Source organism: Agelaius tricolor, unplaced genomic scaffold (assembly GCF_023055355.1).
Source record: "Agelaius tricolor isolate 1412-34295 unplaced genomic scaffold, bAgeTri1.0.p SCAF_10, whole genome shotgun sequence".
Lineage (NCBI taxonomy): Eukaryota > Metazoa > Chordata > Aves > Passeriformes > Icteridae > Agelaius > Agelaius tricolor.
Genome location: NW_027269270.1, coordinates 34,467,073 through 34,493,758, shown reverse-complemented (window position 1 = coordinate 34,493,758; position 26,686 = coordinate 34,467,073). Strand labels below are relative to the sequence as shown.

The window sequence follows — 26,686 nt, the reverse complement described above, 5'->3', positions numbered from 1 at the left end:
TCGGCTGGCTCGGCCTGGGGGCGCGCGGCGAGGGCGCGGCGGGGGCGGGTGGGCGCCGCCATTTTGCAGGAAGAGGTGAGGGGGGCCGGGGGCTCCTTTTCTTTTCCTCTTTTCCCGCTTCCTTCTCCCTTTTCCCGTTTCCTTCTCCCATTTTCCCGTTTCCTGCTTCCTTCCCGTCAGCTGTTGCTGCCTTTCCGCGGCAGTGCCGCTCCTGGAACGCTGGGAGGTCGTGCGGGGTGTGAGGGGGCTCCGGGGCTGAGGAGTTCAGCGCTTTCTTTTGCCTTTCCTTTTTCTCTTTCCTCTTCCTTTCCCTTCCTTTTCCTCGTTCCCTGGAAACGAGAGAGTTCTCTGCCCTCTTCCCTTCTCTTTTGCAGGGGTGTCCGGGCCTGTCAGCGCGGGGAGAGGAGCGTCTGCCATGGCCAATGTGAGTGAGTGACGCCAGGCCTTGCGGATATCCCGGGAACGGCGGAATTGAGGATTAAATGGAGTTACAAACAGGTTTGGGTGGGAAAAAAAACCTTCAAAATCCTTTAATTCCGACTCCGTGCTGTGGGCAGGGACAACTTGCAGCGTGCTCCAAGGCTTGGACACTTGTTCAGAGGCAGCTGCAGAACCTCAGCACCCTCCGATGGAAGAATTTCTCCCTGAAATCCCAATCCAGCCCTCCTCCAGTTTGAAAATCCCAGGAATAATAAACTAATTAAGGATTAAATCCATTTTTTCTGTCACCCTGGGCTCAGGCACGGAGGAGTTCCGTGTTTTGGAGCACTCAAAAGGCTGGAGCATAAAACACCTTTTATTGATTGTTTTTATTGCTCCCGCCGTGGGGACATGAATAATTCATTCCCTCCCTGGCTGCTGCTTCTTGGCTAATGCCAGGTGTGTAAATATTTGCATGAGCGAGCTGTAATTAGTGACATCTCCGTGCTAAGTGAGGCTGATAATAAGGAGAAATTCTCTTTTCTGCTAATTACACGTTGGCTGTAATTGTTTACATCTGTTTACAGCATCATCATCATGCAGAAATTGATTTTAAGAGCGATTTGCCATGATAAAGAAAAAAGATTTGAGTGGAATCCGATTTTTGTTGTGCTACAGGAACCTTTTAAAGCTCTTTTAGAAGGAGACTGCTCCAGGCTTGAACTGTAAATAATTGATTTAAGTCATAAATTAAATGTGTCTTGAAGCATTTGAGTTGTTATAATTTGGTAGAAATTATTTTATATTTACACAGAAGTGCTGGATGAAAAACCTTCTACTGCCTTAGGTCCTAATGCTTTAAATACAATTTTTATATTAAACATCCAAATAGCACCACTTATTCTCTCCTTTTAAAAGGAAATGGCTGCTGAAAGTGCCTCTTTTGATGGAAAATTGCATAAATTTTTATACAATCAAAGCTGCAGCACTTGAGGAACATCCTTTTATGTTATTTTCTCAAAAGAATTGTGATTCTTTATCTGAAAAGTTGAATTTTCCAAAAAACACCCACCGTGTGCCAGGTGGGATTTGTGTTTTCCAGGAGATAATCACGGAGACAATCCCTAGCCATAATTTAATTTAAATTTTCAATTTTTAGGGCTTTTTCTGCGTGAGAGGCCTTTAATTAACACTCAATAAAATGTAAAACTAACAATAAAATATTTCTACAGTTTGATGTCACAGCTGGCCATAATTCAAATTTCAAGATCATTATTGAAGATTTTTCTTGCGACTCGCAGAGCTGCGTTTAAACGATTCTTTGGATTTTTATTATGAAATAATTTTTTTATTTTATTATGAAATTATTATTTAATTTGTTTTTTCTCTCCTCAGGTGCTCTGTACCAGAGCAAGGTTGGTCACCTACCTGCCAGGCTTTTATTCCTTGCTCAGGAGAGTGGGGAATGCCAAAGCTTTTTCCACTGCAGGATCCTCGGGCTCAGATGAGCCTCACGTGGCTGCTGCACCTCCTGATTTATGTAAGGAAAACCCTGGAAATCCCCATTTGCACCTGGGATTTTCACTTGGGAGAAGGAAAAAAAATCCAATTTCTGAAGAAAAAGCAAATTTAAGAAAAAAAAGCAGATTTAGGAAAAAAAAGCAAATTTATTGCCTTGAAATGTGAATTTGGTTTGAGAGAAAAGCAAATTGAAGAAGAAAAAGCAAATTAGAAAAAAGAAAAAAGCAAATTTATTCCCTTGAAATCAGAATTTGATTTGATAGAAAAGAAAAGCAAATTTAAGAAGAAAAAGCAAATTTGCTCCCTTAAAAGGCAAATTTGGAGGTGGGATTTTTGACTGGGTAGAAGAAAAAAAAATGCAATTTCTGAAGAAAAAGGAAATTGAAGGAAAAAAAGCAGATTTAGGAAAAAAAAGGAAATTTATTGCCTTGAAATGTGAATTTGGTTTGGTAGAAAAGAAAAGCAAATTGAAGTAGAAAATTTGCTCCCTTAAAAGGCAAATTTATTCCCTTGAAATGTGAATTTGGTTTGAGAGAAAAGAAAAGCAAATTGAAGGAGAAAAAGAAAATTTGCTCCCTTAAAATCCAAATTTGGAGGTGGGGTTTTTGACTGTGTAGAAGAAAAAAAAAAATCTAATTTCTGAAGAAAAAGGAAATTTAAGAAAAAAGCAGATTTAGGAAAAAAAAGCAGATTTATTCCCTTGAAATGTGAATTTGGTTTGATAGAAAAGAAAAGCAAATTGAAGAAGAAAAAGCAATTTTGCTCCCTTAAAAGGCAAATTTGGAGGTGGATTTTTGACTGTGTAGAGGAAAAAAGGCAAATAGAAGAAGAAAAAGCAAATTTAGAAAGAAAAAGCAAATTTATTCCATTGAAATATGAATTTGATTTGATAGAAAGAAAAGCAAATTGAAGAAGAAAAAGAAAATTTGCTCCCTTAAAAGGCAAATTTGGAGGTGGGATTTTTGACTTGGTAGAAGCAAAAAAATCCAATTTCTGAAGAAAAAGCAAATTTAAGAAAAAAAAGCACATTTAGAAAGAAAAAGCAAATTTATTCCCTTGAAATCAGAATTTGGTTTGATAGAAAAGAAAAGCAAATTGAAGGAGAAAAAGAAAATTTGCTCCCTTAAAAGGCAAATTTGGAGGTGGGATTTTTGACTGTGTAGAAGAAAAAAAAATCAAATTTATGAAGAAAAAGCAAAATTAGGGAAAAAAAAGCACATTTAGAAAGAAAAAGCAAATTTATTGCCTTGAAATCAGAATTTGATTTGATAGAAAAGAAAAGCAAATTGAAGAAGAAAAAGAAAATTAGAAAAAAGAAAAAGCAAATTTATTCCATTGAAATATGAATTTGATTTGATAGAAAGAAAAGCAAATTGAAGAAGAAAAAGCAATTTTGCTCCCTTAAAAGGCAAATTTGGAGCTGGGATTTTTGACTGTGTAGAAGAAAAAAGGGAAATTTAAGAAGAAAAAGCACATTTAGAAAAAAGAAAAAAGCAAATTTATTCCCTTGAAATATGAATTTGATTTGATAGAATAGAAAACCAAATTGAAGAAGAAAAAGGAAATTTGCTCCCTTAAAATCCAAATTTGGAGGTGGGGTTTTTGACTTGGTAGAAGCAAAAAAATCCAATTTCTGAAGAAAAAGCAAATTTAGGAAAAAAAAGCAGATTTAGGAAAAAAAAAGCAAATTTATTGCCTTGAAATCAGAATTTGGTTTGATAGAAAAGAAAAGCAAATTGAAGAAGAAAAAGCAAATTTGCTCCCTTAAAAGGCAAATTTGGAGGTGGGGTTTTTGACTGGGTAGAAGATAAAAAAATGCAATTTCTGAAGAAAAAGGAAATTTAAGAAAAAAAACACATTTAGGAAAAAAAAAGTAAATTTATTCCCTTGAAATGTGAATTTGATTTGATAGAAAAGAAAAGCAAATTGAAGAAGAAAAAGAAAATTAGAAAAAAGAAAAAGCAAATTTATTCCACTGAAATATGAATTTGATTTGATAGAAATAAAATCAAATTGAAGAAGAAAAAGAAAATTTGCTCCCTTAAAATCCAAATTTGGAGGTGGGGTTTTTGACTTGGTAGAAGAAAAAAAAAATGCAATTTCTGAAGAAAAAGCAACTTTAAGAAAATAGAACAGCATATTTAGAAAAAAAAGCAAATTTATTCCCTTGAAATGTGAATTTGGTTTGATAGAAAAGAAAAGTAAATTGAAGGAGAAAAAAAAATTTGCTCCCTTAAAATCCAAATTTGGAGGTGGGATTTTTGACTTGGTAGAAGCAAAAAAATCTAATTTCTGAAGAAAAAGCAAATTTAAGAAAAAAAAAGCACATTTAGAAAGAAAAAGCAAATTTATTCCCTTGAAATCAGAATTTGGTTTGAGAGAAAGAAAAGCAAATTTGAGAAGAAAAAGAAAATTAGAAAAAAGAAAAAAAAGCAAATTTATTCCATTGAAATCAGAATTTGATTTGATAGAAAGAAAAGCAAATTGAAGAAGAAAAAGAAAATTTGAATTTGCTCCCTTAAAATCCAGATTTGGAGGTGGGGATTTCTGACTGTGTAGGGAAAAAAGGGAAATTGAAGAAGAAAAAGCACATTTAGAAAAAAGAAAAAAAGCAAATTTAAGCAGAAAACTCCAATTTATTCCCTTGAAATCCCAGTTTGGAATTGGGATTTTTGTCTGGTGCGTTGCTGATGTTTCTCATCAAATCCTCCTTTTTCCCTTGGGTTTCCCTGCTGGTTTTGGGGTTTCCTGACTGGTTTTGGGATTTCATGACCATTTTTGGGGTTTCCTGGCCCTTTTTGGGATTCCCTTTTGGGATTTCCTGGCCGATTTTGGGATTCCCTGCTGTCTTTGGGATTTCCTGGCCATTTTGGGGATTTTCCTGCTGGTTTTGGGATTCCCTGACCATTTCTTGGGATTTCCCTGCTGGCTTTGGGGTTTCCTGGCCATTTTTGGGTTTCCTGACTGCTTTGGGATTCCCCTGACCATCTTTGGGATTTCCTGCTGTCTTGAGGATTTCCCTGCTGGCTTTGGGGTTTCCTGACTGCTTTGGGGTTTCCTGACCATTTTTGGGATTTCCCTGCTGGTTTTTGGGGTTTCCTGGCCATTTTTGGGATTCCCTTTTGGGATTTCCTGGCTGCTTTTGGGATTCCCTGCTGTCTTGGGGATTTTCCTGCTGGTTTTGGGATTCCCTGACCGGTTCTTGAGATTTCCCTGCTGGCTTTGGGGTTTCCTGGCCGCTTTTGGGATTCCCTGGCTGCTTTTGGGATTCCCTGCTGTCTTTGAGATTTCCTGGCTGCTTTGGGGATTTTCCTGCTGGTTTTGGGATTCCCTGACCGTTTCTTGGGATTCCCTGGCCGCTTTTGGGATTTCCTGGCCGCGTTTGGGATTTCCCAGCTGCTTTTGGGTTTCCCTGCTGTCTTTGGGATTTCCCAGCCATTTTTGGGATTTTCCTGCTGGTTTTGGGATTCCCTGACCGGTTCTTGGGATTTCCCTGCTGGTTTTGAGGTTTCCTGGCCATTTTTGGGGTTTCGTGGCCACTCTGGGGATTTCCTGACTGTCCTTTGGGTTTCCCTGCTGCTTTTGGGGTTTCCCAACTGATTTTTGGGATTTCCTGACCACTTTTGGGATTTCCTTCTGTCTTTGCAATTCCCTGGCCGCTTTTGGGATTTCCCAGCTGCTTTGGGGTTTCCTGCTGTCTTTGGGATTTCCTGGCTGCTTTTGGGATTTTCCTTCTGGTTTTGGGATTCCCTGACTGGTTCTTGGGATTCCCTGACCGTTTCTTGGGATTTCCCTGCTGGCTTTGGGGTTTCCTGGCCATTTTTGGGGTTTCCTGGCCATTTTTGGGGTTTCCTGACTGCTTTGGGATTTCCTGCCTGTTTTAGGGCTTCCCTGGCCATCTTTGGGATTCCCCTGACCGTCTTTGGGATTTCCTGCTGTCTTGGGGATTTCCCTGCTGGTTTTTGGGTTCCCCTGACCGGTTTTGGGTTTCCTGGCTGGTTTTGGGGTTTCCTGGCCATTTTTGGGATTCCCTTTTGGGGTTTCCTGGCCGCTTTTGGGTTTCCCTGCTGGCTTTGGGGTTTCCTGGCCATTTTGGGGATTTCCTGACCATTTTTGTGATTTCCTGACTGTTTTTTGGGTTTCCCTCCTGGTTTGGGATTTCCCAGCTGGTTTTTGGGGTTTCCTGACTAGTTTGGGGATTTCCTTCTGTCTTTGCAATTCCCTGGCCGCTTTTGGGGTTTCCCTGCTGTCTTTGGGGTTTCCTGGCCGCTTTTGGGTTTCCCTGCTCTCTTTGGGGTTTCCCTGCTCTCTTTGGGGTTTCCCTGCTCTCTTTGGGGTTTCCCTGCTCTCTTTGTGGTTTCCCTGCTCTCTTTGGGGTTTCCCTGCTCTCTTTGGGGTTTCCCTGCCGTCTTTGGGGTTTCCCTGCTGTCTTTGTGGTTTCCCAGCCGCTTTTGGGGTTCCCTGGCCGCTTTTGGGGTTCCCTGGCCGCTTTTGGGGTTCCCTGGTTGCTTTTGGGTTTCCCTGGTTGCTTTTGGGTTTCCCTGCTGTCTTTGGGGTTTCCCAGCTGCATTTGGGGTTTCGCAGCCACTTTTGGGATTTCCCAGCTGCTTTTAAGGTTTCCCTGCTCTCTTTGTGGTTTCCCTGCCATCTTTGGGATTTCCCTGCTCTCTTTTAGGTTTCCCTGCTCTCTTTGTGTTTCCCTGCTCTCTTTGTGTTTCCCTGCTCTCTTTGTGGTTTCCCTGCTATCTTTGGGATTTCCCTGCTCTCTTTTAGGTTTCCCTGCTCTCTTTGTGTTTCCCTGCTCTCTTTGGGGTTCCGTGGCCGCTTTTGGGATTCCCTGGCCGCTTTTGGGTTTCCTGGCTGCTTTTAGGTTTCCTTGTTGTCTTTGGGGTTTCCTGGCCGCTTTAGGTTTCCCTGCTGTCTTTGGGGTTTCCCTGCTGTCTTTTAGGTTTCCCTGCTATCTTTGGGGTTTCCCTGCTGTCTTTTAGGTTTCCCTGCTATCTTTGGGATTCCCTGCTATCTTTGGGGTTTCCCGGCCGCTTTTGGGATTCCCTGGCCGCTTTTGAGATTCCCTGGCTGCTTTTAGGTTTCCCTGCTCTCTTTTAGGTTTCCCTGCTCTCTTTGTGGTTTCCCTGCTCTCTTTGTGGTTTCCCTGCTCTCTTTTAGGTTCCCCTGCTCTCTTTGTGTTTCCCTGCTGTCTTTTAGGTTTCCCTGCTGTCTTTTAGGTTTCCCTGCTATCTCTGTGGTTTCCCTGCTCTCTTTGGGTTTTCCCTGCTCTCTTTGTGTTTCCCTGCTCTCTTTGGGTTTTCCCTGCTCTCTTTGTGTTTCCCTGCTATCTTTTAGGTTTCCCTGCTCTCTTTGTGGTTTCCCTGCTCTCTTTGTGGTTTCCCTGCTCTCTTTGTGGTTTCCCTGCTATCTTTTAGGTTTCCCTGCTATCTTTTAGGTTTCCCTGCTCTCTTTGTGTTTCCCTGCTGTCTCTGTGTTTCCCTGCCGTCTCTGTGTCCCCTGACCTCTCTCCCCTCCCCTGCAGCTCCCAGGACGGTGTGGCCGGACGAGCTGATGGGTCCCTTTGGGCCGCAGGACCAGCGCTTCCAGCTGCCGGGGCACATGGGCTTCGGCTGCCACCTGCACGGCACCGCCCCCCAGAGAGCCCGGCCCGCCCCCAGCCTGCCCGACCTCCTGGCCGAGCCCTCGGCCGGCGACAGGCACGAGTTTGTCATGGCCCAGTGCATCAGCGAGTTCCAGGTGAGAGCAGCCCCTGGTGTGGGCATTCCCTGACCCATCCCTTCGCCCAGGGGATGCTCCTGGGGAGCTGAGAAGCCCCAGAGGAAAAGGAGAACAGTGCTGGTCTGGGTTATCATTATTTGCTTCTCCTGGGTTGTGCTGCTTTGGAATGTGGTTGGACATTGTTTACCCACAGGTGATGGTTTCATGTGAATTGTTTTGTCTGAATGGTCAGTCAGGGCCAAGCTGTATTGAGGCTCTGGAAAGAGCTGAGTTTCATTGTTTTAGCCTTCTGTAAGTAGCCTTTCTGTATTCTTTAGTGTAGTTTAGTGCAGCATTCTTTAATGTAATATAGGATCTTAAAGTTATAAATAAGCCTTAGAGAGCATGGAGTCAGAGCCTTCCTTTCTTTCCTTTCCTTTCTTTCCTTTCCTTTCTTTCCTTTCCTTTCTTTCCTTTCCTTCCCTTCCTTCCCTTCCTTTCCTTCCCTCCCTTTCCTCCCTTTCTCTCCTTTCCTTCCTCCCTTTCCCTCCCTTTCCCCCCCTTTCCCTCCCTTTCCCCTTTCCTTTCCCTTTTCCCTTCCCCTTTCCCCTTTCCCTTTCCCTTTTCCCCTTTCCCCTTTCCCTTTTCCCCTTTTCCCCTTTCCCTTTTCCCCTTTCCCTTTTCCCCTTTCCCTTTTCCCCTTTCCCCTTTCCCCTTTCCCTTTTCCCCTTTCCCTTTTCCCCTTTCCCTTTTCCCCTTTCCCTTTTCCCCTTTCCCTTTTCCCCTTTCCCTTTTCCCCTTTCCCTTTTCCCCTTTCCCTTTTCCCCTTTCCCCTTTCCCTTTTCCCCTTTCCCTTTTCCCCTTTCCCTTTTCCCCTTTCCCTTTTCCCCTTTCCCTTTTCCCCTTTCCCTTTTCCCCTTTCCCTTTTCCCCTTTCCCTTTCCCCCTTTCCCTTTCCCCTTTCCCTTTTCCCCTTTCCCCTTTCCCCCTTTCCCTTTCCCCCTTTCCCCCTTTCCTTTCCCCTTTCCCCCTTTTCCCCTTTCCCCCTTTCCCCTTTCCCCTTCCTTCCCTAGCAACCCCCTGCATGTGGAACAAGCACAACTCTCTTCTTCCTCAAAAAGGATTTTTCTGCACTATTTTCTGCCACAAGAAACTGCCTCAAGGTGGTTCTTTTTTAGGAGAAAAAGATTTCAGGCTGTTTTGAAGCAGCATTTTAGGAGTGATTAATGGGAAGATTTCAGTCCCCAAACCTGCTGTTGGCCAAGTCTCACCACTTTTACCCTGTAAAATTGAAATGTCTCTCAGTATTTTAGTTCATGGATCTGGATTTGCAAAGCTTGGGCAATATTTAGTTCTAAAAACCATGGAATTCACCCAGAAATCCCCCAATTTCTAATCTCTCATTATGAGAGGATTCTGGCAGTGTTGCAGATTCATCTGTATGAGCACACCCAGTAAAATTGGAATTTTCCTTCAGTATTTTATTTCATGGATCTGGATTTACAAAGCTTGGGCAATGTTTAGTTCTAAAAACCATGGAATTCACCCAGAAATCCCCCAATCTCACAATGATTCATCATTATGAATCCACCCAGTAAAATTGGAATTTTCCTTCAGGATTTTATTTCGTGGATCTGGATTTACAAAGCTTGGGCAATGTTTAGTTCCAAAAATCCTGGAATTCACCCAGAAATCCCCCAATCTCACAATGATTCATCATTATGAATCCACCCAGTAAAATTGGAATTTTCCTTCAGGATTTTATTTCATGGATATGGATTTGCAAAGCTAGGGCAATGTTTAGTTCTAAAAATCCTGGAATTCACCCAGAAATCCCCCAATCTCACAATGATTCATCTGCATGAATCCACCCAGTAAAATTGGAATTTTCCTTCAGGATTTCTTTGAGTGGATCTGGATTTGCAAAGCTTGGGCAATGTTTAGTTCTAAAAATCCTGGAATTCACCCAGAAATCCCCCAATTTCTAATCTCTCATTATGAGAGGATTCTGGCAGTGTTGCAGATTCCTCTGTATGAATCCACCCAGTAAAATTGGAATTTTCCTTCAGGATTTTATTGAGTGGATCTGGATTTGCAAAGCTTGGGCAATGTTTAGTTCTAAAAACCATGGAATTCACAGAGAAATCCCTCAACCTCATAATGAGAGACTCATCATTGTAAAATTGGAATTTTCCTTCAGTATTTTATTTCATGGATCTGGATTTGCAAAGTTTGGGCAATGTTTAGTTCCAAAAATCCTGGAATTCACCCAGAAATCCCCCAATCTCACAATGATTCCTCTGTATGAATCCACCCAGTAAAATTGGAATTTTCCTTCAGGATTTCTTTGAGTGGATCTGGATTTGCAAAGGTTGGGCAATGTTTAGTTCTAAAAACCATGGAATTGACTCAGAAATCCCCCAATCTCATAATGAGAGACTCATCATTGTAAAATTGAAATTTCTTTCAGTATTTTATTTCATGGATCTGGATTTGCAAAGCTTGGGCAATGTTTAGTTCTAAAAATCCTGGAATTCACCCAGAAATTCCCCAATTTCTAATCTCTCATTATGAGAGGATTCTGGCAGTGTTGCAGATTGATCTGTAGGAATCCACCCAGTAAAATTGGAATTTTCCTTCAGTATTTTAGTTCATGGATCTGGATTTGCAAAGTTTGGGCAATGTTTAGTTCTAAAAACCATGGAATTCACAGAGGAATCCCTCAACCTCATAATGAGAGACTCATCATTATAAAATTGAAATTTCTTTCAGTATTTTATTTCATGGATCTGGATTTGCAAAGTTTGGGTAATGTTTAGCTCTAAAAATCCTGGAATTCACCCAGAAATCCCCCAATCTCACAATGATTCATCATTATGAATCCACCCTGTAAAATTGGAATTTTCCTTCAGGATTTCTTTGAGTGGATCTGGATTTGCAAAGCTTGGGCAATGATTAGTTCCAAAAATCCTGGAATTCACCCAGAAATCCCCCAATCTCACAATGATTCCTCTGTATGAATCCACCCAGTAAAATTGGAATTTTCCTTCAGGATTTCTTTGAGTGGATCTGGATTTGCAAAGGTTGGGCAATGTTTAGTTCTAAAAACCATGGAATTGACTCAGAAATCCCCCAATCTCATAATGAGAGACTCATCATTGTAAAATTGAAATTTCTTTCAGTATTTTATTTCATGGATCTGGATTTGCAAAGCTTGGGCAATATTTAGTTCCAAAAATCCTGGAATTCACCCAGAAATTCCCCAATTTCTAATCTCTCATTATGAGAGGATTCTGGCAGTGTTGCAGATTCATCTGTATGAATCCACCCTGTAAAATTGGAATTTTCCTTCAGTATTTTATTTCATGGATCTGGATTTGCAAAGTTTGGGCAATGTTTAGTTCCAAAAATCCTGGAATTCACCCAGAAATCCCCCAATCTCACAATGATTCATCATTATGAATCCACCCAGTAAAATTGCAATTTTCCTTCAGTATTTTGTATTTTGCTGAGTTTAGGCAATGTTTAGTTCTAAAAATTCTCTATCTTTTTCTATCTTTTCAGATTTTAAATAACTTCTAGTAACATTCAATATTGTTAATAATATCATTATTTCAATATTTAATATGAAAAGTGTGAGGTGCCAGTGCAAATCACCTGGAGCTGCTCGAGTGTATCTGATCACTAAACCCTATTTTGATGCACAGAGTTATTCCTGTTGGATATTAACAGTGAAAATTGGAATTTTTCTGGTTTTTTAGGGTTCTGATGCTCCCCAGAAGCAGCAGATCAATAATGCTGAGACCTACTTTGAAAATGCCAAGGTGGAATGTGCAGTGCAAGCCTGTCCTGAGCTGCTGAGAAAAGGTTCATTTGGATTTCCAGTCAAGAAATTCAACTTTTCTATGTAAAACCAGTGAATGGCCATGCTCTACCACAGATTGTGGCATAGAAAATTAATTCAGAATTAATCAGTACCAAAATCCCTTGGATAGAATGGAAACCAAGTGCTGTTGGCGTTATTTAATTTAATAATTTTAATTTAAAATTAATTAAAAAATATTTGGTATTGATAATATTTAATATTTCATTTAAATGTAATTTTTAATTGTTTTAGTGCCAGGGAAATTCTGGAGTTAATTCCTTACCCAAAATCCAGTTATCAAATCCTTTGGAATTGCTGAACAAAACAAATGGGAATCAGGAAACTTCTGAATTTGTGGTTTTAACTTATTCAGGAAGGAAATGACAGAAATTAAATGGGAATAAAACAGAGTAGAATGGAAACCAAAGCTTTGCTGTTGACAATATCCAATATTTCATTTAAAATGTTAATTTGAGTTGTTGTTTTACTGGGAAATTCTGGAGTTAATTCCTTACCCAAAATCCAGTTATAAATTCCTTTGGAATTGCTAAACAAAACAAATGGGAATCAGGAAATTTCTGCAAGCACTGAATTTCTGGTTTTCATTTATTTGGAAGGAAATGACCAAAATTAAATGGGAACCATTTAATATCTTTGCAGATTTGAAATAACTTTAGTAACTCTCAATATTGTTAATAATATTATTATTTCAATATCGAATATGAAAATTGTGAAGTGCAAATCATCTGAAACTGCTTGAGTGTATTTAATGAAATTTAATTAATTATTAAATTATATTTAGTTAAATGGGAGCCATTTAATTATATAAAAAGAAAAAATAATAACAAAATAGGAGATGAAATGGGAATAATTTAATTAAATAAAAAGTAAAAATAGTAACAGAATAGGAGATGAAATGGGAACAACTTAATTAAATAGAAAGTAAAAATAATAACAGAATAGGAGAGGAAATGGGAACAATTTAATTAAATAAAAAGTAAAAATAATAACAGAATAGGAGAGGAAATGGGAACAATTTAATTAAATAAAAAGTAAAAATAATAACAGAATAGGAGATGAAATGGGAATAATTTAATTATATAAAAAGAAACAATAACTAAATAGGAGATGAAATGGGAACAATTTAATTAAATAAAAAGAAAAAATAATAACAGAATAGGAGAGGAAATGGGAACAATTTAATTAAATAAAAAGAAAAAATAATAACTAAATAGGAGATGAAATGGGAACAATTTAATTAAATAAAAAGAAAAAATAATAACAAAATAGGAGAGGAAATGGGAACGATTTAATTAAATAAAAAGTAAAAATACTGACAAAATAGGAGATGAAATGGGAACGATTTAATTAAATAAAAAGTAAAAATAATAACAGAATAGGAGAGGAAATGGGAACGATTTAATTAAATAAAAAGTAAAAATAATAACAAAATAGGAGATGAAATGGGAACAATTTAATTAAATAAAAAGAAAAAATAATAACAAAATAGGAGAGGAAATGGGAACAATTTAATTAAATAAAAAGTAAAAATAATAACAAAATAGGAGAGGAAATGGGAACAATTTAATTAAATAAAAAGTAAAAATAATAACAAAATTGGAGAGGAAATGGGAATGATTTAATCAAATAAAAAGTAAAAATAATAAAAATAAATAATAATTTTAAATTAATAATAATAAAAATATATTTATATAATTTAATATATAAATTAGAAATATTTTTATATAATTTAATATATATATTATGTATAAAATATATAAAAATTATATATAAATTATAAACTTAATATACAATTTGAGATTTAAATCGCTGTAATTTAATATATAAAGTATAGAAGTAGATGTTTATATAAGTAATATAAATATGTGTGTATATTTTAATATAGAAATATTTATGTATTTATATATATTAAATAGAAAATATTAAAATTAAAATATAATTAAAATATACATTAAAATATACACATATATTTTTATATATAAATAGAACTATATTTATTCTATAAAAATTATTATAATCACTAAAAAATGAAAATGAACCAAATGAAATTAAGCAATTTAAGAAGGGAGATGTGCCTGCGGTGTTGCTGTGGGTGGGAGGCCAGGCTGCCATGGCAGGGCAGGACCAACTCTGCTTTTCCCCACGTTCAGATTTCCAGTCGCTGTTCCCGGAGGTGAGGCCCAAGCGCCTGACTGTGCTCACCGTCACCCAGAGGAGCCAGCACGACATGAGCGTGTGGAGCCAGGAGGTGGAGGAGGAGAGGGAGATGCTCCTGGAAAATGTCAGCTCATTCACTAACCAACCCCACTTCAAATCCTATTGCAGTCCTGAGAGATAGAGAGAGATATAATATAGCTCCATATTTGATATATACATATAGAGATATAATATAGATCCATATTCAATATATATATAGAGATATAATATAGCTCCATATTCGATATATATAGAGAGAGATATATAATATAGCTCCATATTTGATATATATAGAGATATAATATAGCTCCATATTTGATATATATAGAGAGAGATATAATATAGCTCCATATTTGATATATATAGAGAGAGATATAATATAGATCCATATTTGATATATATAGAGAGATATAATATAGATCCATATTTGATATATATATATAGAGATATAATATAGCTCCATATTTGATATATGTAGAGAGATATAATATAGATCCATATTTGATATATATATAGAGATATATAATATAGCTCCGTATTCGATATATATAGAGAGATATAATATAGATCCATTTTTGATATATATAGAGAGATATATAATATAGCTCCGTATTCGATATATATATAGAGAGATATAATATAGATCCATACACCGTCACCCAGAAGAGCCAGCACGACATGAGCGTGTGGAGCCAGGAGGTGGAGGAGGAGAGGGAGATGCTCCTGGAAAATGTCAGCTCATTCACTAACCAGCCCCACTTCAAATCCTATTGCAGTCCTGAGAGATAGATATAGGATAGATCCATATTCGATATATAGAGAGATATATAATATAGATCCATAATCGATATATATAGAGCTATAATATAGCTCCATATTTGATATATATAGAGAGATATATAATATAGCTCCATATTCGATATATATAGAGAGGTATATAATATAGATCCATATTCGATATATACATATAGAGATATAATATAGATCCATATTCGATATATATAGAGATATATAATATAGCTCCATATTCGATATATATAGAGAGAGATATAATATAGATCCATACACCATCACCCAGAAGAGCCAGCACGACATGAGCGTGTGGAGCCAGGAGGTGGAGGAGGAGAGGGAGATGCTCCTGGAAAATGTCAGCTCATTCACTAACCAGCCCCACTTCAAATCCTATTGCAGTCCTGAGAGATAGAGAGAGATATATAATATAGCTCCATATTCGATATATAGAGAGATATATAATATAGCTCCATATTCGATATATATAGAGAGAGATATAATATAGATCCATATTCGATATATATAGAGAGAGATATAATATAGATCCATATTTGATATAGATATAATATAGCTCCATATTTGATATATATAGAGAGATATAATATAGCTCCATATTTGATATATATAGAGATATAATATAGCTCCATATTTGATATATATAGGGAGAGATATAATATAGCTCCATATTTGATATATATATAGAGAGATATATAATATAGCTCCATATTCAATATATATAGAGAGAGATATAATATAGATCCATATTTTATATATATAGAGAGATATATAATATAGGTCCATATTCGATATATATAGAGAGAGATATAATGTAGCTCCATATTCGATATATAGATATATAATATAGATCGATATTCAATATATATAGAGAGAGATATAATATAGATCCATATTCGATATATATAGAGAGGTATATAATATAGATCCATATTCGATATATACATATAGAGATATAATATAGCTCCATATTCGATATATATATATAGATAGATATAATAGAGATCTATATTATATAGATACATGTATATAATATAGATCCATATTTTATATATACAGAGGTATATATAATATAGCTCCATATTCTATATATAGATAGGTAGAATATAGATAGATATAATATAGATAGATAGATATAATATAGATCCATATTCTCTATGTATATAGATAGATATAATATAGATCTATATTATATAGATAGATATATAATATAGAGCTATATTCTCTATATATAGATAGATATAATATGGATTTGTATTATATAGATAGAGATATATAATATAGCTCCATATTTTATATATAGAGATATATATATATATAATTTAGATCCATATTCTATATATAGAGACATGCATATATAATATAGATCCACATTCTATATATAGAGAGATATAATTTAGATCCATATTCTATTTATAGAGAGCTATATATAATATAGATCCATATTTGATATATATATAGAGAGATATTTATAATTTAGATCCATATTCAATATATAGAGATATATATAACATAGATCCACATTCTATATATATAGATAGATATAATATAGATCTATATTATATATAGAGAGAGAGGTGCATATAATTTAGGTCCATATTCTATATATAGAGGTATATACAATATAGATTCATTTTATATATATATATTATCGATCCATATTTTATATAGAGAGATATATGTATAGTTTAGATCCATATTCTATATATATATAATACAGATCTATATTTTATATATAGAGATATATAATATAGATCCTTATTCTATATATAGAGATACATATAGATCTATATTCTGTATATATAGAGATCTATATAATATAGATCTATATATAATCTAGACCTCTATTACATTATTAAATGTAATATAATCGATTACATTTTTATCTTTAATATTATTTATAATACACTTCTTTATAGTTCTTCATTATTAATTATCATTTACTGTTTACTTCATTTAATTAAGATTCCACTGCACTTTTTGCTGGTCAAAAATGTAAAAATCATCAATTTCTCTGGGGTTTTTTTCCACTTTAATGAATGTTTTTAATTCTTTTAACCCCGGATTTCAAAAATGTAAAAATGTGAAAATATGTAAAAAACACCAATTTCTCTGGGGCTTTTTCCACTTTAATGAATGTTTTTAATTCTTTTAACCCCGGATTTCAAAAATGTAAAAATGTGAAAATATGTAAAAAACACCAATTTCTCTGGGGCTTTTTCCACTTTAATGAATGTTTTTAATTCTTTTAACCCCGAATTTCAAAAATGTGAAAATATGTAAAACACACCAATTTCTCTGGGTTTTTTTTCCACTTTAATGAATGTTTTTAATTCTTTTAACCCCGAATTTCACTTGTGTTTTTTCATCTTAACTTTGTCTTGTTCTTTTACCTCTAGAGGGCTCTGAAAATCCCTTTATTTCCCATTTTCCACCATTTCACCATTTCCCCACCAAGTGTCGCTGTTCACTGCCCTTAGCACCTCAAAAAAAGAACATTTCTGCCTGTTCTTTGTAAAATATCCCCAAACCCAGCATTTCATCTGGAAATAAATCATATTTATGCCTGAAATTAATCCAGCTCAAATATTTATTAAACTCACTCTGAGGGACCAGAAGAGATCCTAGATCAGAAGTGTTGTGCCTAAAATTGTGATATTTGGAATTTAATTTACAATTTGGACATAATTAATCATCAGAGCCATCAACCTTCAAAATACAGAATTTACTGGGGGAAATTTGCCTTATTTTGAACTAATACAGAATTTACTTTAAATTCTCTTTATTTTTACTAAATTGAAAATTTCTCTCTTAGTAAATTTTCTTCTTTTGAATTAATACTGAATTTGTTGTCAAATTTCCCTCATTTTGAACTAATACAGAATTTACTGTAAAGGGTAAAATTCCTTCATTTTGAACTAACACAGAATTTGCTGTAAAGTATAAATTTTCCTTATTTTGAACTAACACAGAATGTACTGTAGATTTCCCTTATTAATATTCATTTGAAATAAGGGTAAAATTCCCTTATTTTGAATTAATACAGAATTTATTGTAAAGGGGAAATTTCTTTCATTTTAAACTAATACAGAATTTACTGTAAAGGGTAAAATTCCCTCATTTTGTATTGAAAAGGATAAATTTTCCTTATTTTGAACTAACACAGAATTTACTGTAAAGGCTAAAATTCCCTTATTTTAAACTAACACAGAATTTACTGTCAAGGATAAAATTCCCTCATTTTGTAATGTTAAGGATAAATTTTCCTTATTTTGAACTAACACAGAATTTACTTTAAAGGGTAAAATTCCCTCATTTTGAACTAATACAGAATTTATTGTAAAGGGGAAATTTCTTTCATTTTAAACTAATACAGAATTTACTTTAAATTCTCTTAATTTTTATTTTTACTAAGTTAAAAATTTCTCTCCTAGTAAATTTTCTTCTTTTGAATTAATACTGAATTTGTTGTCAAATTTCCCTCATTTTTAACTAATACAGAATTTACTGCAAAGGGTAAAATTCCTTCATTTTGAACTAATACAGAATTTACTGTAAAGGGTAAAATTCCTTCATTTTGAACTAATACAGAATTTACTGTAAAGGGTAAAATTCCTTCATTTTGAACTAATACAGAATTTACTGTAAAGGGTAAAATTCCTTCATTTTGAACTAATACAGAATTTACTGTAAAGGGTAAAATTCCTTCATTTTGAACTAACACAGAATTTGCTGTAAAGTATAAATTTTCCTTATTTTGAACTAACACAGAATGTACTGTAGATTTCCCTTATTAATATTCATTTGAAATAAGGGTACAATTCCCTTATTTTGAACTAACACAGAATTTACTTTAAAGGGTAAAATTCTCTAATTTTAAACTAACACAGAATTTACTTTAAAGGATAAAATTTCCTCATTTTGTAATGTTAAGGATAAATTTTCCTTATTTTGAACTAACACAGAATTTACTGTAAAGGGGAAAATTCCCTCATTTTGAACTAATACAAAATTTCCTGTCAATGGTAAAAATTCCCTCATTTTGTATTGTAAAGGATAAATTTTCCTTATTTTGAACTAATACAGAATTTACTGTAAAGGATAAATTTTCCTTATTTTGAACTAATACAGAATTTACTGTAAAGGGTAAAATTCCCTTATTTTAAACTAACATAGAATTTACTGTAAAGGGTAAAATTCCCTCATTTTGTATTGAAAAGGATAAATTTTCCTTATTTTGAACTAACACAGAATTTACTGTAAAGGGGAAAATTCCCTCATTTTGTATTGAAAAGGATAAATTTTCCTTATTTTGAACTAACACAGAATTTACTGTAAAGGGTAAAATTCCCTCATTTTAAACTAATGCAGAATTTACTATATAGGGTAAAATTCCCTCATTTTGTAATGTAAAGGATAAATTTTCCTTATTTTGAACTGATACAGAAGTTCCTGTCAAGGGTAAAATTCTCTCATTTTAAACTAACACAGAATTTACTGTCAAGGATAAAATTCCCTCATTTTGTAATGTAAAGGATAAATTTTCCTTATTTTGAACTAACACAGAATTTACTTTAAAGGGTAAAATTCTCTCATTTTGTAATGTAAAGGACAAATTTTCCTTATTTTGAACTCACACAGAATTTACTGTAAAGGGTAAAATTCCCTTATTTTAAACTAACACAGAATTTACTGTCAAGGATAAAATTCCCTCATTTTGTAATGTTAAGGATAAATTTTCCTTATTTTGAACTCACACAGAATTTACTGTAAAGGGGAAAATTCCCTCATTTTGAACTAACACAGAATTTACTGTATAGGGTAAAATTCCCTCATTTTGTATTGAAAAGGATAAATTTTCCTTATTTTGAGCTAACACAGAATTTACTGTAAAGGATAAATTTTCCTTATTTTGAATTAACACAGAATTTACTTTAAAGGGTAAAATTCCCTCATTTTCTATTGAAAAGGGTAAAATTTCCTTAGTTTGAACTAACACAGAATTTACTCTAAAGGGTAAAATTCCCTTATTTTAAACTAACACAGAATTTACTGTAAAGGATAAAATTCCCTTATTTTGAACTAACACAGAATTTACTTTAAAGGGGAAAATTCCCTCATTTTGTATTGAAAAGGATAAATTTTCCTTATTTTGAACTAACACAGAATTTACTGTAAAGGGGAAAATTCCCTCATTTTGAACTAACACAGAATTTCCTGTCAAGGGTAAAATTCCCTCATTTTGAACTAACACAGAATTTGCTATAAAAGGTAAATTTCCCTTATTTTGGACCTGTAAGGGACTGAAGCTGCATAAATCATATTTTTCTAAATTTGGAACCTTGAGCTTTTTAGGGTACTAATTGCAGAGAAAATCCAATTTTTACAACTGGCAGCAAATAAATAATTTTATTTATAACAAGTAAAGTTAGAAATAATCCATTTTGTGTGATAACCTCATTTGATGCCTTTCTTTTCCCATTTTTTCCCTTGCAGTTCATCAATGGTGCCAAGGAAATCTGCTATGCAATTTCTGCTGAGGGCTACTGGGCTGATTTCATTGATCCATCCTCAGGACTGGCAGTAAGTTCTTTCTTGCAGTAAAATTGGGATTAAATCCAACATTTTCAGGCTAATTCCCTGAATAAATGAGGATGTGTCAGCTGTGAGGGCAGGGCCAGCATTGCCAGGAAATGAAATTGGATTTTAGGGAACTGGAGAAGTTTTATGCCCCAAATCCCTTGGGCACTTTCTGCTGTGCCCAGGTGACTTGGGAACCCTGTGCAGGTGAAGGCTTTAAAAAACCTCATTTTGCACCTCTTAATGATCCCTTTGTCCCCAAAAAAGGAACTTTTTGTTCCTGGGCAACACTGGGAGCTTTCAGTGGCAGATGAGCTTTAGTCTGAGCTCTGCTAAAACCGTATCAGAGCTCAAGGGGATGGTGGAAAAGCTGGGCTTAGTGGGGTTGATTTAAAAACACTCCAAAAAGCAGAGATTTATTGTGCCAACAGAGGCAACCAGGGCGTGTGTGCAAGGCAGAACAGGCAGGCCAGGGGGGGAGAAGCTGCCCAGAATTCCCTGTCCTGAAAGAATTGGGGATTGATGGAAGGGGGGTTTTACAGGCCAGGGGGGGAGAAGCTGCCCAGAATTCCCTGTCCTGAAAGAATTGGGGATTGATGGGAGTGGGGTTTTACAGGCCAGGGGGGGAGAAGCTGCCCAGAATTCCCTGTCCTGAGAGAATTGGGGATTGATGGGAGTGGGGTTTTACAGGCCAGGGGGGGAGAAGCTGCCCAGAATTCCCTGTCCTGAGAGAATTGGGGATTGATGGGAGTGGGGTTTTACAGGCCAGGGGGGGAGAAGCTGCCCAGAATTCCCTGTCCTGAGAGAATTGGGGATTGATGGGAGTGGGGTTTTACAGGCCAGGGGTGGAGAAGCTGCCCAGAATTCCCTGTCCTGAGAGAATTGGGGATTGATGGAAGGGGGGTTTTACAGGCCAGGGGGGGAGAAGCTGCCCAGAATTCCATGTCCTGAAAGAATTGGGGATTGATGGGAGTGGGGTTTGGTCTTCAGACTCCAGCAGCAACATCCTGGCCCTGAATCAGGCTGGGGTTTAAGTCAGAAGCTTCATCCTGAGATAAAGAACTGAAATATCTGTGTGCAGCTTAAATGCCAGTTCAATTTTAAAAGTTAAATACCAGTTTAATTTAAAAAGTTAATTACCAGTTTCATTTAAAAACTTAGATACCTGTTTAATTTAAAAACTTAAATACCAGTTCAATTTAAAAACTTAAACACCAGTTCAATTTAAAAACTTAAATACCAGTTCAATTTAAAAACTTAAATACCAGTTCAATTTAAAAACTTAAATACCAGTTCAATTTAAAAACTTAAATACCATTTAAAAACCTATATACCAGTTCAATTTAAAAACTTAGATACCTGTTTAATTTAAAAACTTAGATACCAGTTCAATTTAAAAACCTATATACCAGTTCAATTTAAAAACTTAAATACCAGTTCAATTTAAAAACTTATATAACCAGTTCAGTTTAAAAACCTATATACCAGTTCAATTTAAAAACTTAAATACCAGTTCAATTTAAAAACTTAAATACCATTTAAAAACCTATATACCAGTTCAATTTAAAAACTTAGATACCAGTTTCATTTAAAAACTTAAATACCAGTTCAATTTAAAAACTTACATACAAATTCAATTAAAGAACTTAAATACTAGTTTAATTTAAATACCTGTCTGCAACGTAAATATCAGTTTCATTTAAATATCAGTTTCATTTAAATATCAGTTTCATTTAAATACCTGCTTGCAACTTAAATATCAGTTTCATTTAAATATCAATTTCATTTAACTACCTGTCTGCAACTTAAATATCAGTTTAAATACTTAAATACCACTTTCATTTAAATACCTGTTTGTAACTTAAATACCAGTTTAATTTAAATACTTAAATACCAGTTTAATTGAAATACTTAAATACCAGTTTAACTTAAATACCTGTTTGCAACTCAATCGCATTTTTGCTCCTCTAACCAACTTTCTTTAGGGTGTTACTGCAAAGTTGAGCTGTTCATTTTTGAATTAATTGAGTTCATTTATTTAGTGGAGTTGTTCATTTTTGAATGAATTCATTTATTTAATGGAGTTGTTCATTTTTGAATTAATTGAGTTCATTTATTTAGTGGAGTTGTTAATTTTTGAATGAATTCATTTATTTAGTGGAGTTGTTCATTTTTGAATTAATTCATTTATTTAATGGAGTTGTTCATTTTTGAATGAGTTAATTTATTTAGTGGAGTTGTTAATTTTTGAATTAATTAATTTATTTAATGGAGTTGTTCATTTTTGAATTAATTCATTTATTTAATGGAGTTGTTCATTTTTGAATTAATTAATTTATTTAGTGGAGTTGTGAATTTTTGAATGAATTAATTTATTTAGTGGAGTTGTTAATTTTTGAATGAGTTAATTTATTTAATGGAGTTGTTCATTTTTGAATGAATTGAGTTCATTTATTTAGTGGAGTTGTGAATTTTTGAATGAATTCATTTATTTAGTGGAGTTGTTCATTTTTGAATGAATTAATTTATTTAATGGAGTTGTTCATTTTTGAATGAATTAATTTATTTAGTGGAGTTGTGAATTTTTGCAGTTTCCTAGGAAGTTTCTCTCCTTAGTCCATGTCCCGTTTCCGGCAGGGCTCTGCCCTTAACTCCTCCCAAAGCTGAGGCTGGGACTGGGATTTGAAGGGAAAACCTTTCAAAACTCCACACCTAAAACTCCTCCCCGCACCTGAACTCAAGCTCACCTTTCACCCACCCCTCAGAACCTGAAACCCTTGTGGAAAACCTTGGATTTCTTCTTCTTTTCCTTCAGTTTTTCGGGCCTTACAGCAACCGCCCCCTGCTGGAGACCGACGAGCGCTACCGGCACTTGGGCTTTGCCGTGGACGACCTGGGCTGCTGCAAAGTGATCCGGCACCACCTGTGGGGCACCCACGTGCTCGTGGGCAGCATCTTCACCAATGCTGAGCCCGACAGCCCCGTCATGAGGAGGCTCAGTGGCTGCTGAGCCCGACAGCCCCGTCATGAGGAGGCTCAGTGGCTGCTGAGCTCCCTCAGCCCCGTCATGAGGAGGCTCAGTGGCTGCTGAGCTCCCTCAGCCCCGTCATGAGGAGGCTCAGTGGCTGCTGAGCTCCCTCAGCCCCGTCATGAGGAGGCTCAGTGGCTGCTGAGCTCCCTCAGCCTCCTGCCCCATCTTGGGATGGAGTTCTTGGCTGATCCTCCCTCGGTATGGCCAGGGCTTGCTCACTTCCAAGTGTTCTTAGAGAATAAAAGTAGCTGGTATTTTATTTCTAGGCTTTTGGGAATGTGTGTTCACCACGTGTGGCTTTGGAATATGGATGGACAGCGTTGAGAATCGGAGGAGGGATCACTTCCTTTTGAAATTCTCCATCTTCTCTTACATCAGCAGTGAAATAACTGCTGAGGAATAGGGATGGACAGTGTTGAGAATCACAGGAGGGATCGTTTCCTTTTGAAATTCTCCATCTTCTCTTACATCAAGCAGTGAAATAACTGCTGAGGAATGTGGATGGACAGCGGTGAGAATCAGAGGAGGGATCGTTGCCTTTTGAAATTCTCCATCTTCTCTTACCTCAGCAGTTCTTGCACTGCTTGATGTAGTGCTCAGAATCCTCTGAAAATGCCACTGAAATTCCCAACAAATCTGCCATTCCTGAAATTAGGAACTGGCAAAAAAAAAAAAAAAAAAATGGAATGAGTCATAAAATTGTTCTCCCAGAATACAGAACTTAATAAAATCTGGGCTAATCACTCATTTGCTGTTGGAAAATGAGAATGAGGTCAACTTCCAGTGGTCTCCAACTCATCCAGAGACTCCATAAAAAGTACTTAATTACCCTGGAATTACTCATCTCTTACTGTTTTTTGTCTTCATGGTGCTTGGGATTTATTTTCTCAGTATTAGCTAAATATATTTAATTAGTTTATATACCTAAATGTAATTTGAAGTTGCTTTTGTAACTTTCTTAGGTCATTAAATACAAGAAGAAAAAAAGAGAGATAATGGGGCAATGCTTGGATCTCATCACTGTTTTCCTGGACTTGGATGCAATTTAGATTTGCCTCTGGAATTTGGAAATTAGTTAGGATCAGTTATTGCAATTAGAGATGTTTCAACAGGAAGGTTCCAGGCTCCCCAGCTCTTACAAAAACACTCAGTCAATGGTGGGAGCAGCAGGGCAGGAATTCCAAGGCTCCTGAAACCCCTGGAATTTCAGTGCCTTGCACTTTGGCTCAGGGGCTGAAGCAATAAAGGAGATTTGGATCCCATCCCAGGCAGTGTGGGGCCATTTTATGGAGCAGTGGAATCCTTCAGGCTTTATTCCATGGGAATGTGCAGCAGCTCAGTCTGGCTCAGGATCCAGGGAGTTTAACTTGATCTTTATTGTTATCCTGGGATAACAGTTTGGGAGCCATTTTTATGGAACAGTGGGAATCCTTCAAGCTTAATTCCATGGGAATGTGCAGCAGCTCAGTGTGGCTGAGGATCCAGGGAGTTTAACTTGATCTTTGGTGTTATCCTGGGATAACAGTTTGGGACCCTTTTTATGGAGCAGTGGGAATCCTTCAGGCTTTATTCCATGGGAATGTGCAGCAGCTCAGTGTGGGTGAGGATCCAGGGATTTTAACTTGATCTTTATTGTTATCCTGGGATAACAGTTTGGGACCCTTTTTATGGAGCAGTGGGAATCCTTCAGGCCTAATTCCATGGGAATGTGCAGCAGCTCAGTCTGCTCAGGATCCAGGGATTTGAACTTGATCTTTGGAGCCATTTTCACAGAGCAATGGGAATCCAGGCTTTATTCCAGCTCAGTGTGGGTGAGGATCCAGGGATTTTACCTCGACCTTTGCTGTTATCCCAGGCACTTTTCGAGCCATTTTTATGAAGCAGTGGGAATTCTTCAAGCTTAATTCCACAGGAATGTGCAGCAGCTCAGTCTGGGTGGGGATCCAGGGATTTTAACTTGATATTTGGTGTTATCCTGGGATAACAGTTTGGGAGCCATTTTCATGGAGCAGTGGGAATCCTTCAGGCTTTATTCCATGGGAATGTGCAGCAGCTCAGTGTGGCTGAGGATCCAGGGATTTTACCTCAACCTTTGCTGTTATCCCAGGCACTTTTGGAGCCATTTTCACAGAGCAATGAGAATCCAGGCTTTATTCCAGCTCAGTCTGGGTGAGGATCCAGGGATTTGAACTTGATCTTTATTGTTATCCTGGGATAACAGTTTAGGACCCATGTTTCCTGGAGCAGTGGGAATCCTTCAGGCTTTATTTCACAGGAATGTGCAGCAGCTCAGTGTGGCTCAGGATCCAGGGATTTTAACTTGATCTTTGGTGTTATCCCAGAAAGTTTGGGACCCTTTTTATGGAGCAGTGGAATCCTTCAGGCTTTATTCCATGGGAATGTGCAGCAGCTCAGTGTGGCTCAGGATCCAGGGATTTGAACTTGATCTTTGGAGCCATTTTCAAGGAGCAATGGGAATCCAGGCTTTATTCCAGCTCAGTGTGGGTGAGGATCCAGGGATTTTACCTCGACCTTTGCTGTTATCCCAGGCAGTGTGGGGCCATTTTTATGGAGCAGTGGGAATCCTTCAGGCTTTATTCAATGGGAATGTGCAGCAGCTCAGTGTGGCTCAGGATCCAGGGATTTTACCTCAACCTTTATTGTTATCCTGGGATAACAGTTTGGGACCCTTTTTTATGGAGCAGTGGGAACCTTTCAGGCTTTATTTCACAGGAATGTGCAGCAGCTCAGTCTGCTCAGGATCCAGGGATTTGACCTTGATCTTTGGAGCCATTTTCACAGAGCAATGGGAATCCAGGCTTTATTGCAGCTCAGTGTGGGTGAGGATCCAGGGATTTTACCTCGACCTTTGCTGTTATCCCAGGCACTTTTCGAGCCATTTTTATGGAGCAGTGGGAATTCTTCAAGCTTAATTCCACAGGAATGTGCAGCAGCTCAGTCTGGGTGAGGATCCAGGCATTTTAACTTGATCTTTGCTGTTATCCCAGGCACTTCTGGAGCCATTTTCATGGAGCAATAGGAATCCAGGCTTTATTCCAGCTCAGTGTGGGTGAGAATCCAGGGATTTTAACTTGATCCTTGGAGCCATTTTCAAGGAGCAAAGAGAATCCAGGCTTTATTCCAGCTCAGTGTGGCTGAGGATCCAGGGATTTTCCCTTGCCCTTTGCTGTTATCCCAGTGTTTTCCAGCCCCATGGATTCCAGACCTGGCCCAGGCTCTCCTGCTTCTCCCTCAGGCTCTAGGCCAGGCCCAGCAAGGCTTTCCTGGCTTTAGGAGCAGCTCCTGGAGCGAGTTCCTCTCTCTGGCCCTGTCACCTGCACTTCATGGCCTGGCTGCATCACAGACAGGGCTGGCAGCTGTTCCCAAAGTTCCCATTCCCAATTCCTGCCATGGAATTTGTGCTGTGACTCCAGAGCCCAGCCCTGACTGCTGCTCTCCATAAAATCTCTGTTACTCCAAGGATTTTATTCCTATTTTTTTTTTTCCTTCTTAAGAAGATTAAAGAAGTTGAGAACTGCA

General features: G+C 36.7%; 1 protein-coding gene and 1 long non-coding RNA gene across 10 annotated transcripts; one reads left to right on the top strand and one right to left on the bottom strand.

Annotated features, from left to right (window-relative positions):
• MMADHC (metabolism of cobalamin associated D) lies at positions 1-26,686 on the top strand. 9 transcript variants are annotated; one of them, XM_071435503.1, is made up of 8 exons: positions 1-75; positions 375-424; positions 1,816-1,960; positions 7,472-7,686; positions 11,408-11,513; positions 13,683-13,813; positions 20,032-20,118; positions 22,931-26,686. In XM_071435503.1, exons 2-8 carry the CDS (start codon positions 416-418, stop codon positions 23,123-23,125), a joined length of 888 nt encoding a protein of 295 aa, XP_071291604.1. In that variant the 5' UTR covers positions 1-75; positions 375-415; the 3' UTR covers positions 23,126-26,686. The 9 variants fall into 9 exon arrangements, 2 of the variants coding, with proteins under 2 accessions (XP_071291604.1, XP_071291605.1); XR_011680453.1 differs by lacking the exon at positions 1-75 and having other exon boundaries at positions 248-424; positions 22,931-24,414; positions 25,696-26,686; XR_011680448.1 differs by lacking the exon at positions 1-75 and having other exon boundaries at positions 248-424; positions 22,931-24,615; positions 24,869-26,686.
• Positions 20,581-21,611, bottom strand: LOC139593942 (uncharacterized). Its single transcript, XR_011680454.1, has 2 exons — positions 21,567-21,611; positions 20,581-21,421 (listed from the first exon to the last, which is right to left on the bottom strand). It is a non-coding gene; the product is annotated as an uncharacterized lncRNA (long non-coding RNA).

What these genes read in the sequence shown, in the direction of transcription:
- MMADHC (XM_071435503.1), top strand. An exon ending in TCCTGAGCTGCTGAGAAAAG is followed by an intron (nt 11,514 to 13,682) that starts GTTCATTTGGAT and finishes CCCCACGTTCAG; the next exon opens with ATTTCCAGTCGCTGTTCCCG. An exon ending in ATCCATCCTCAGGACTGGCA is followed by an intron (nt 20,119 to 22,930) that starts GTAAGTTCTTTC and finishes CTTTTCCTTCAG; the next exon opens with TTTTTCGGGCCTTACAGCAA.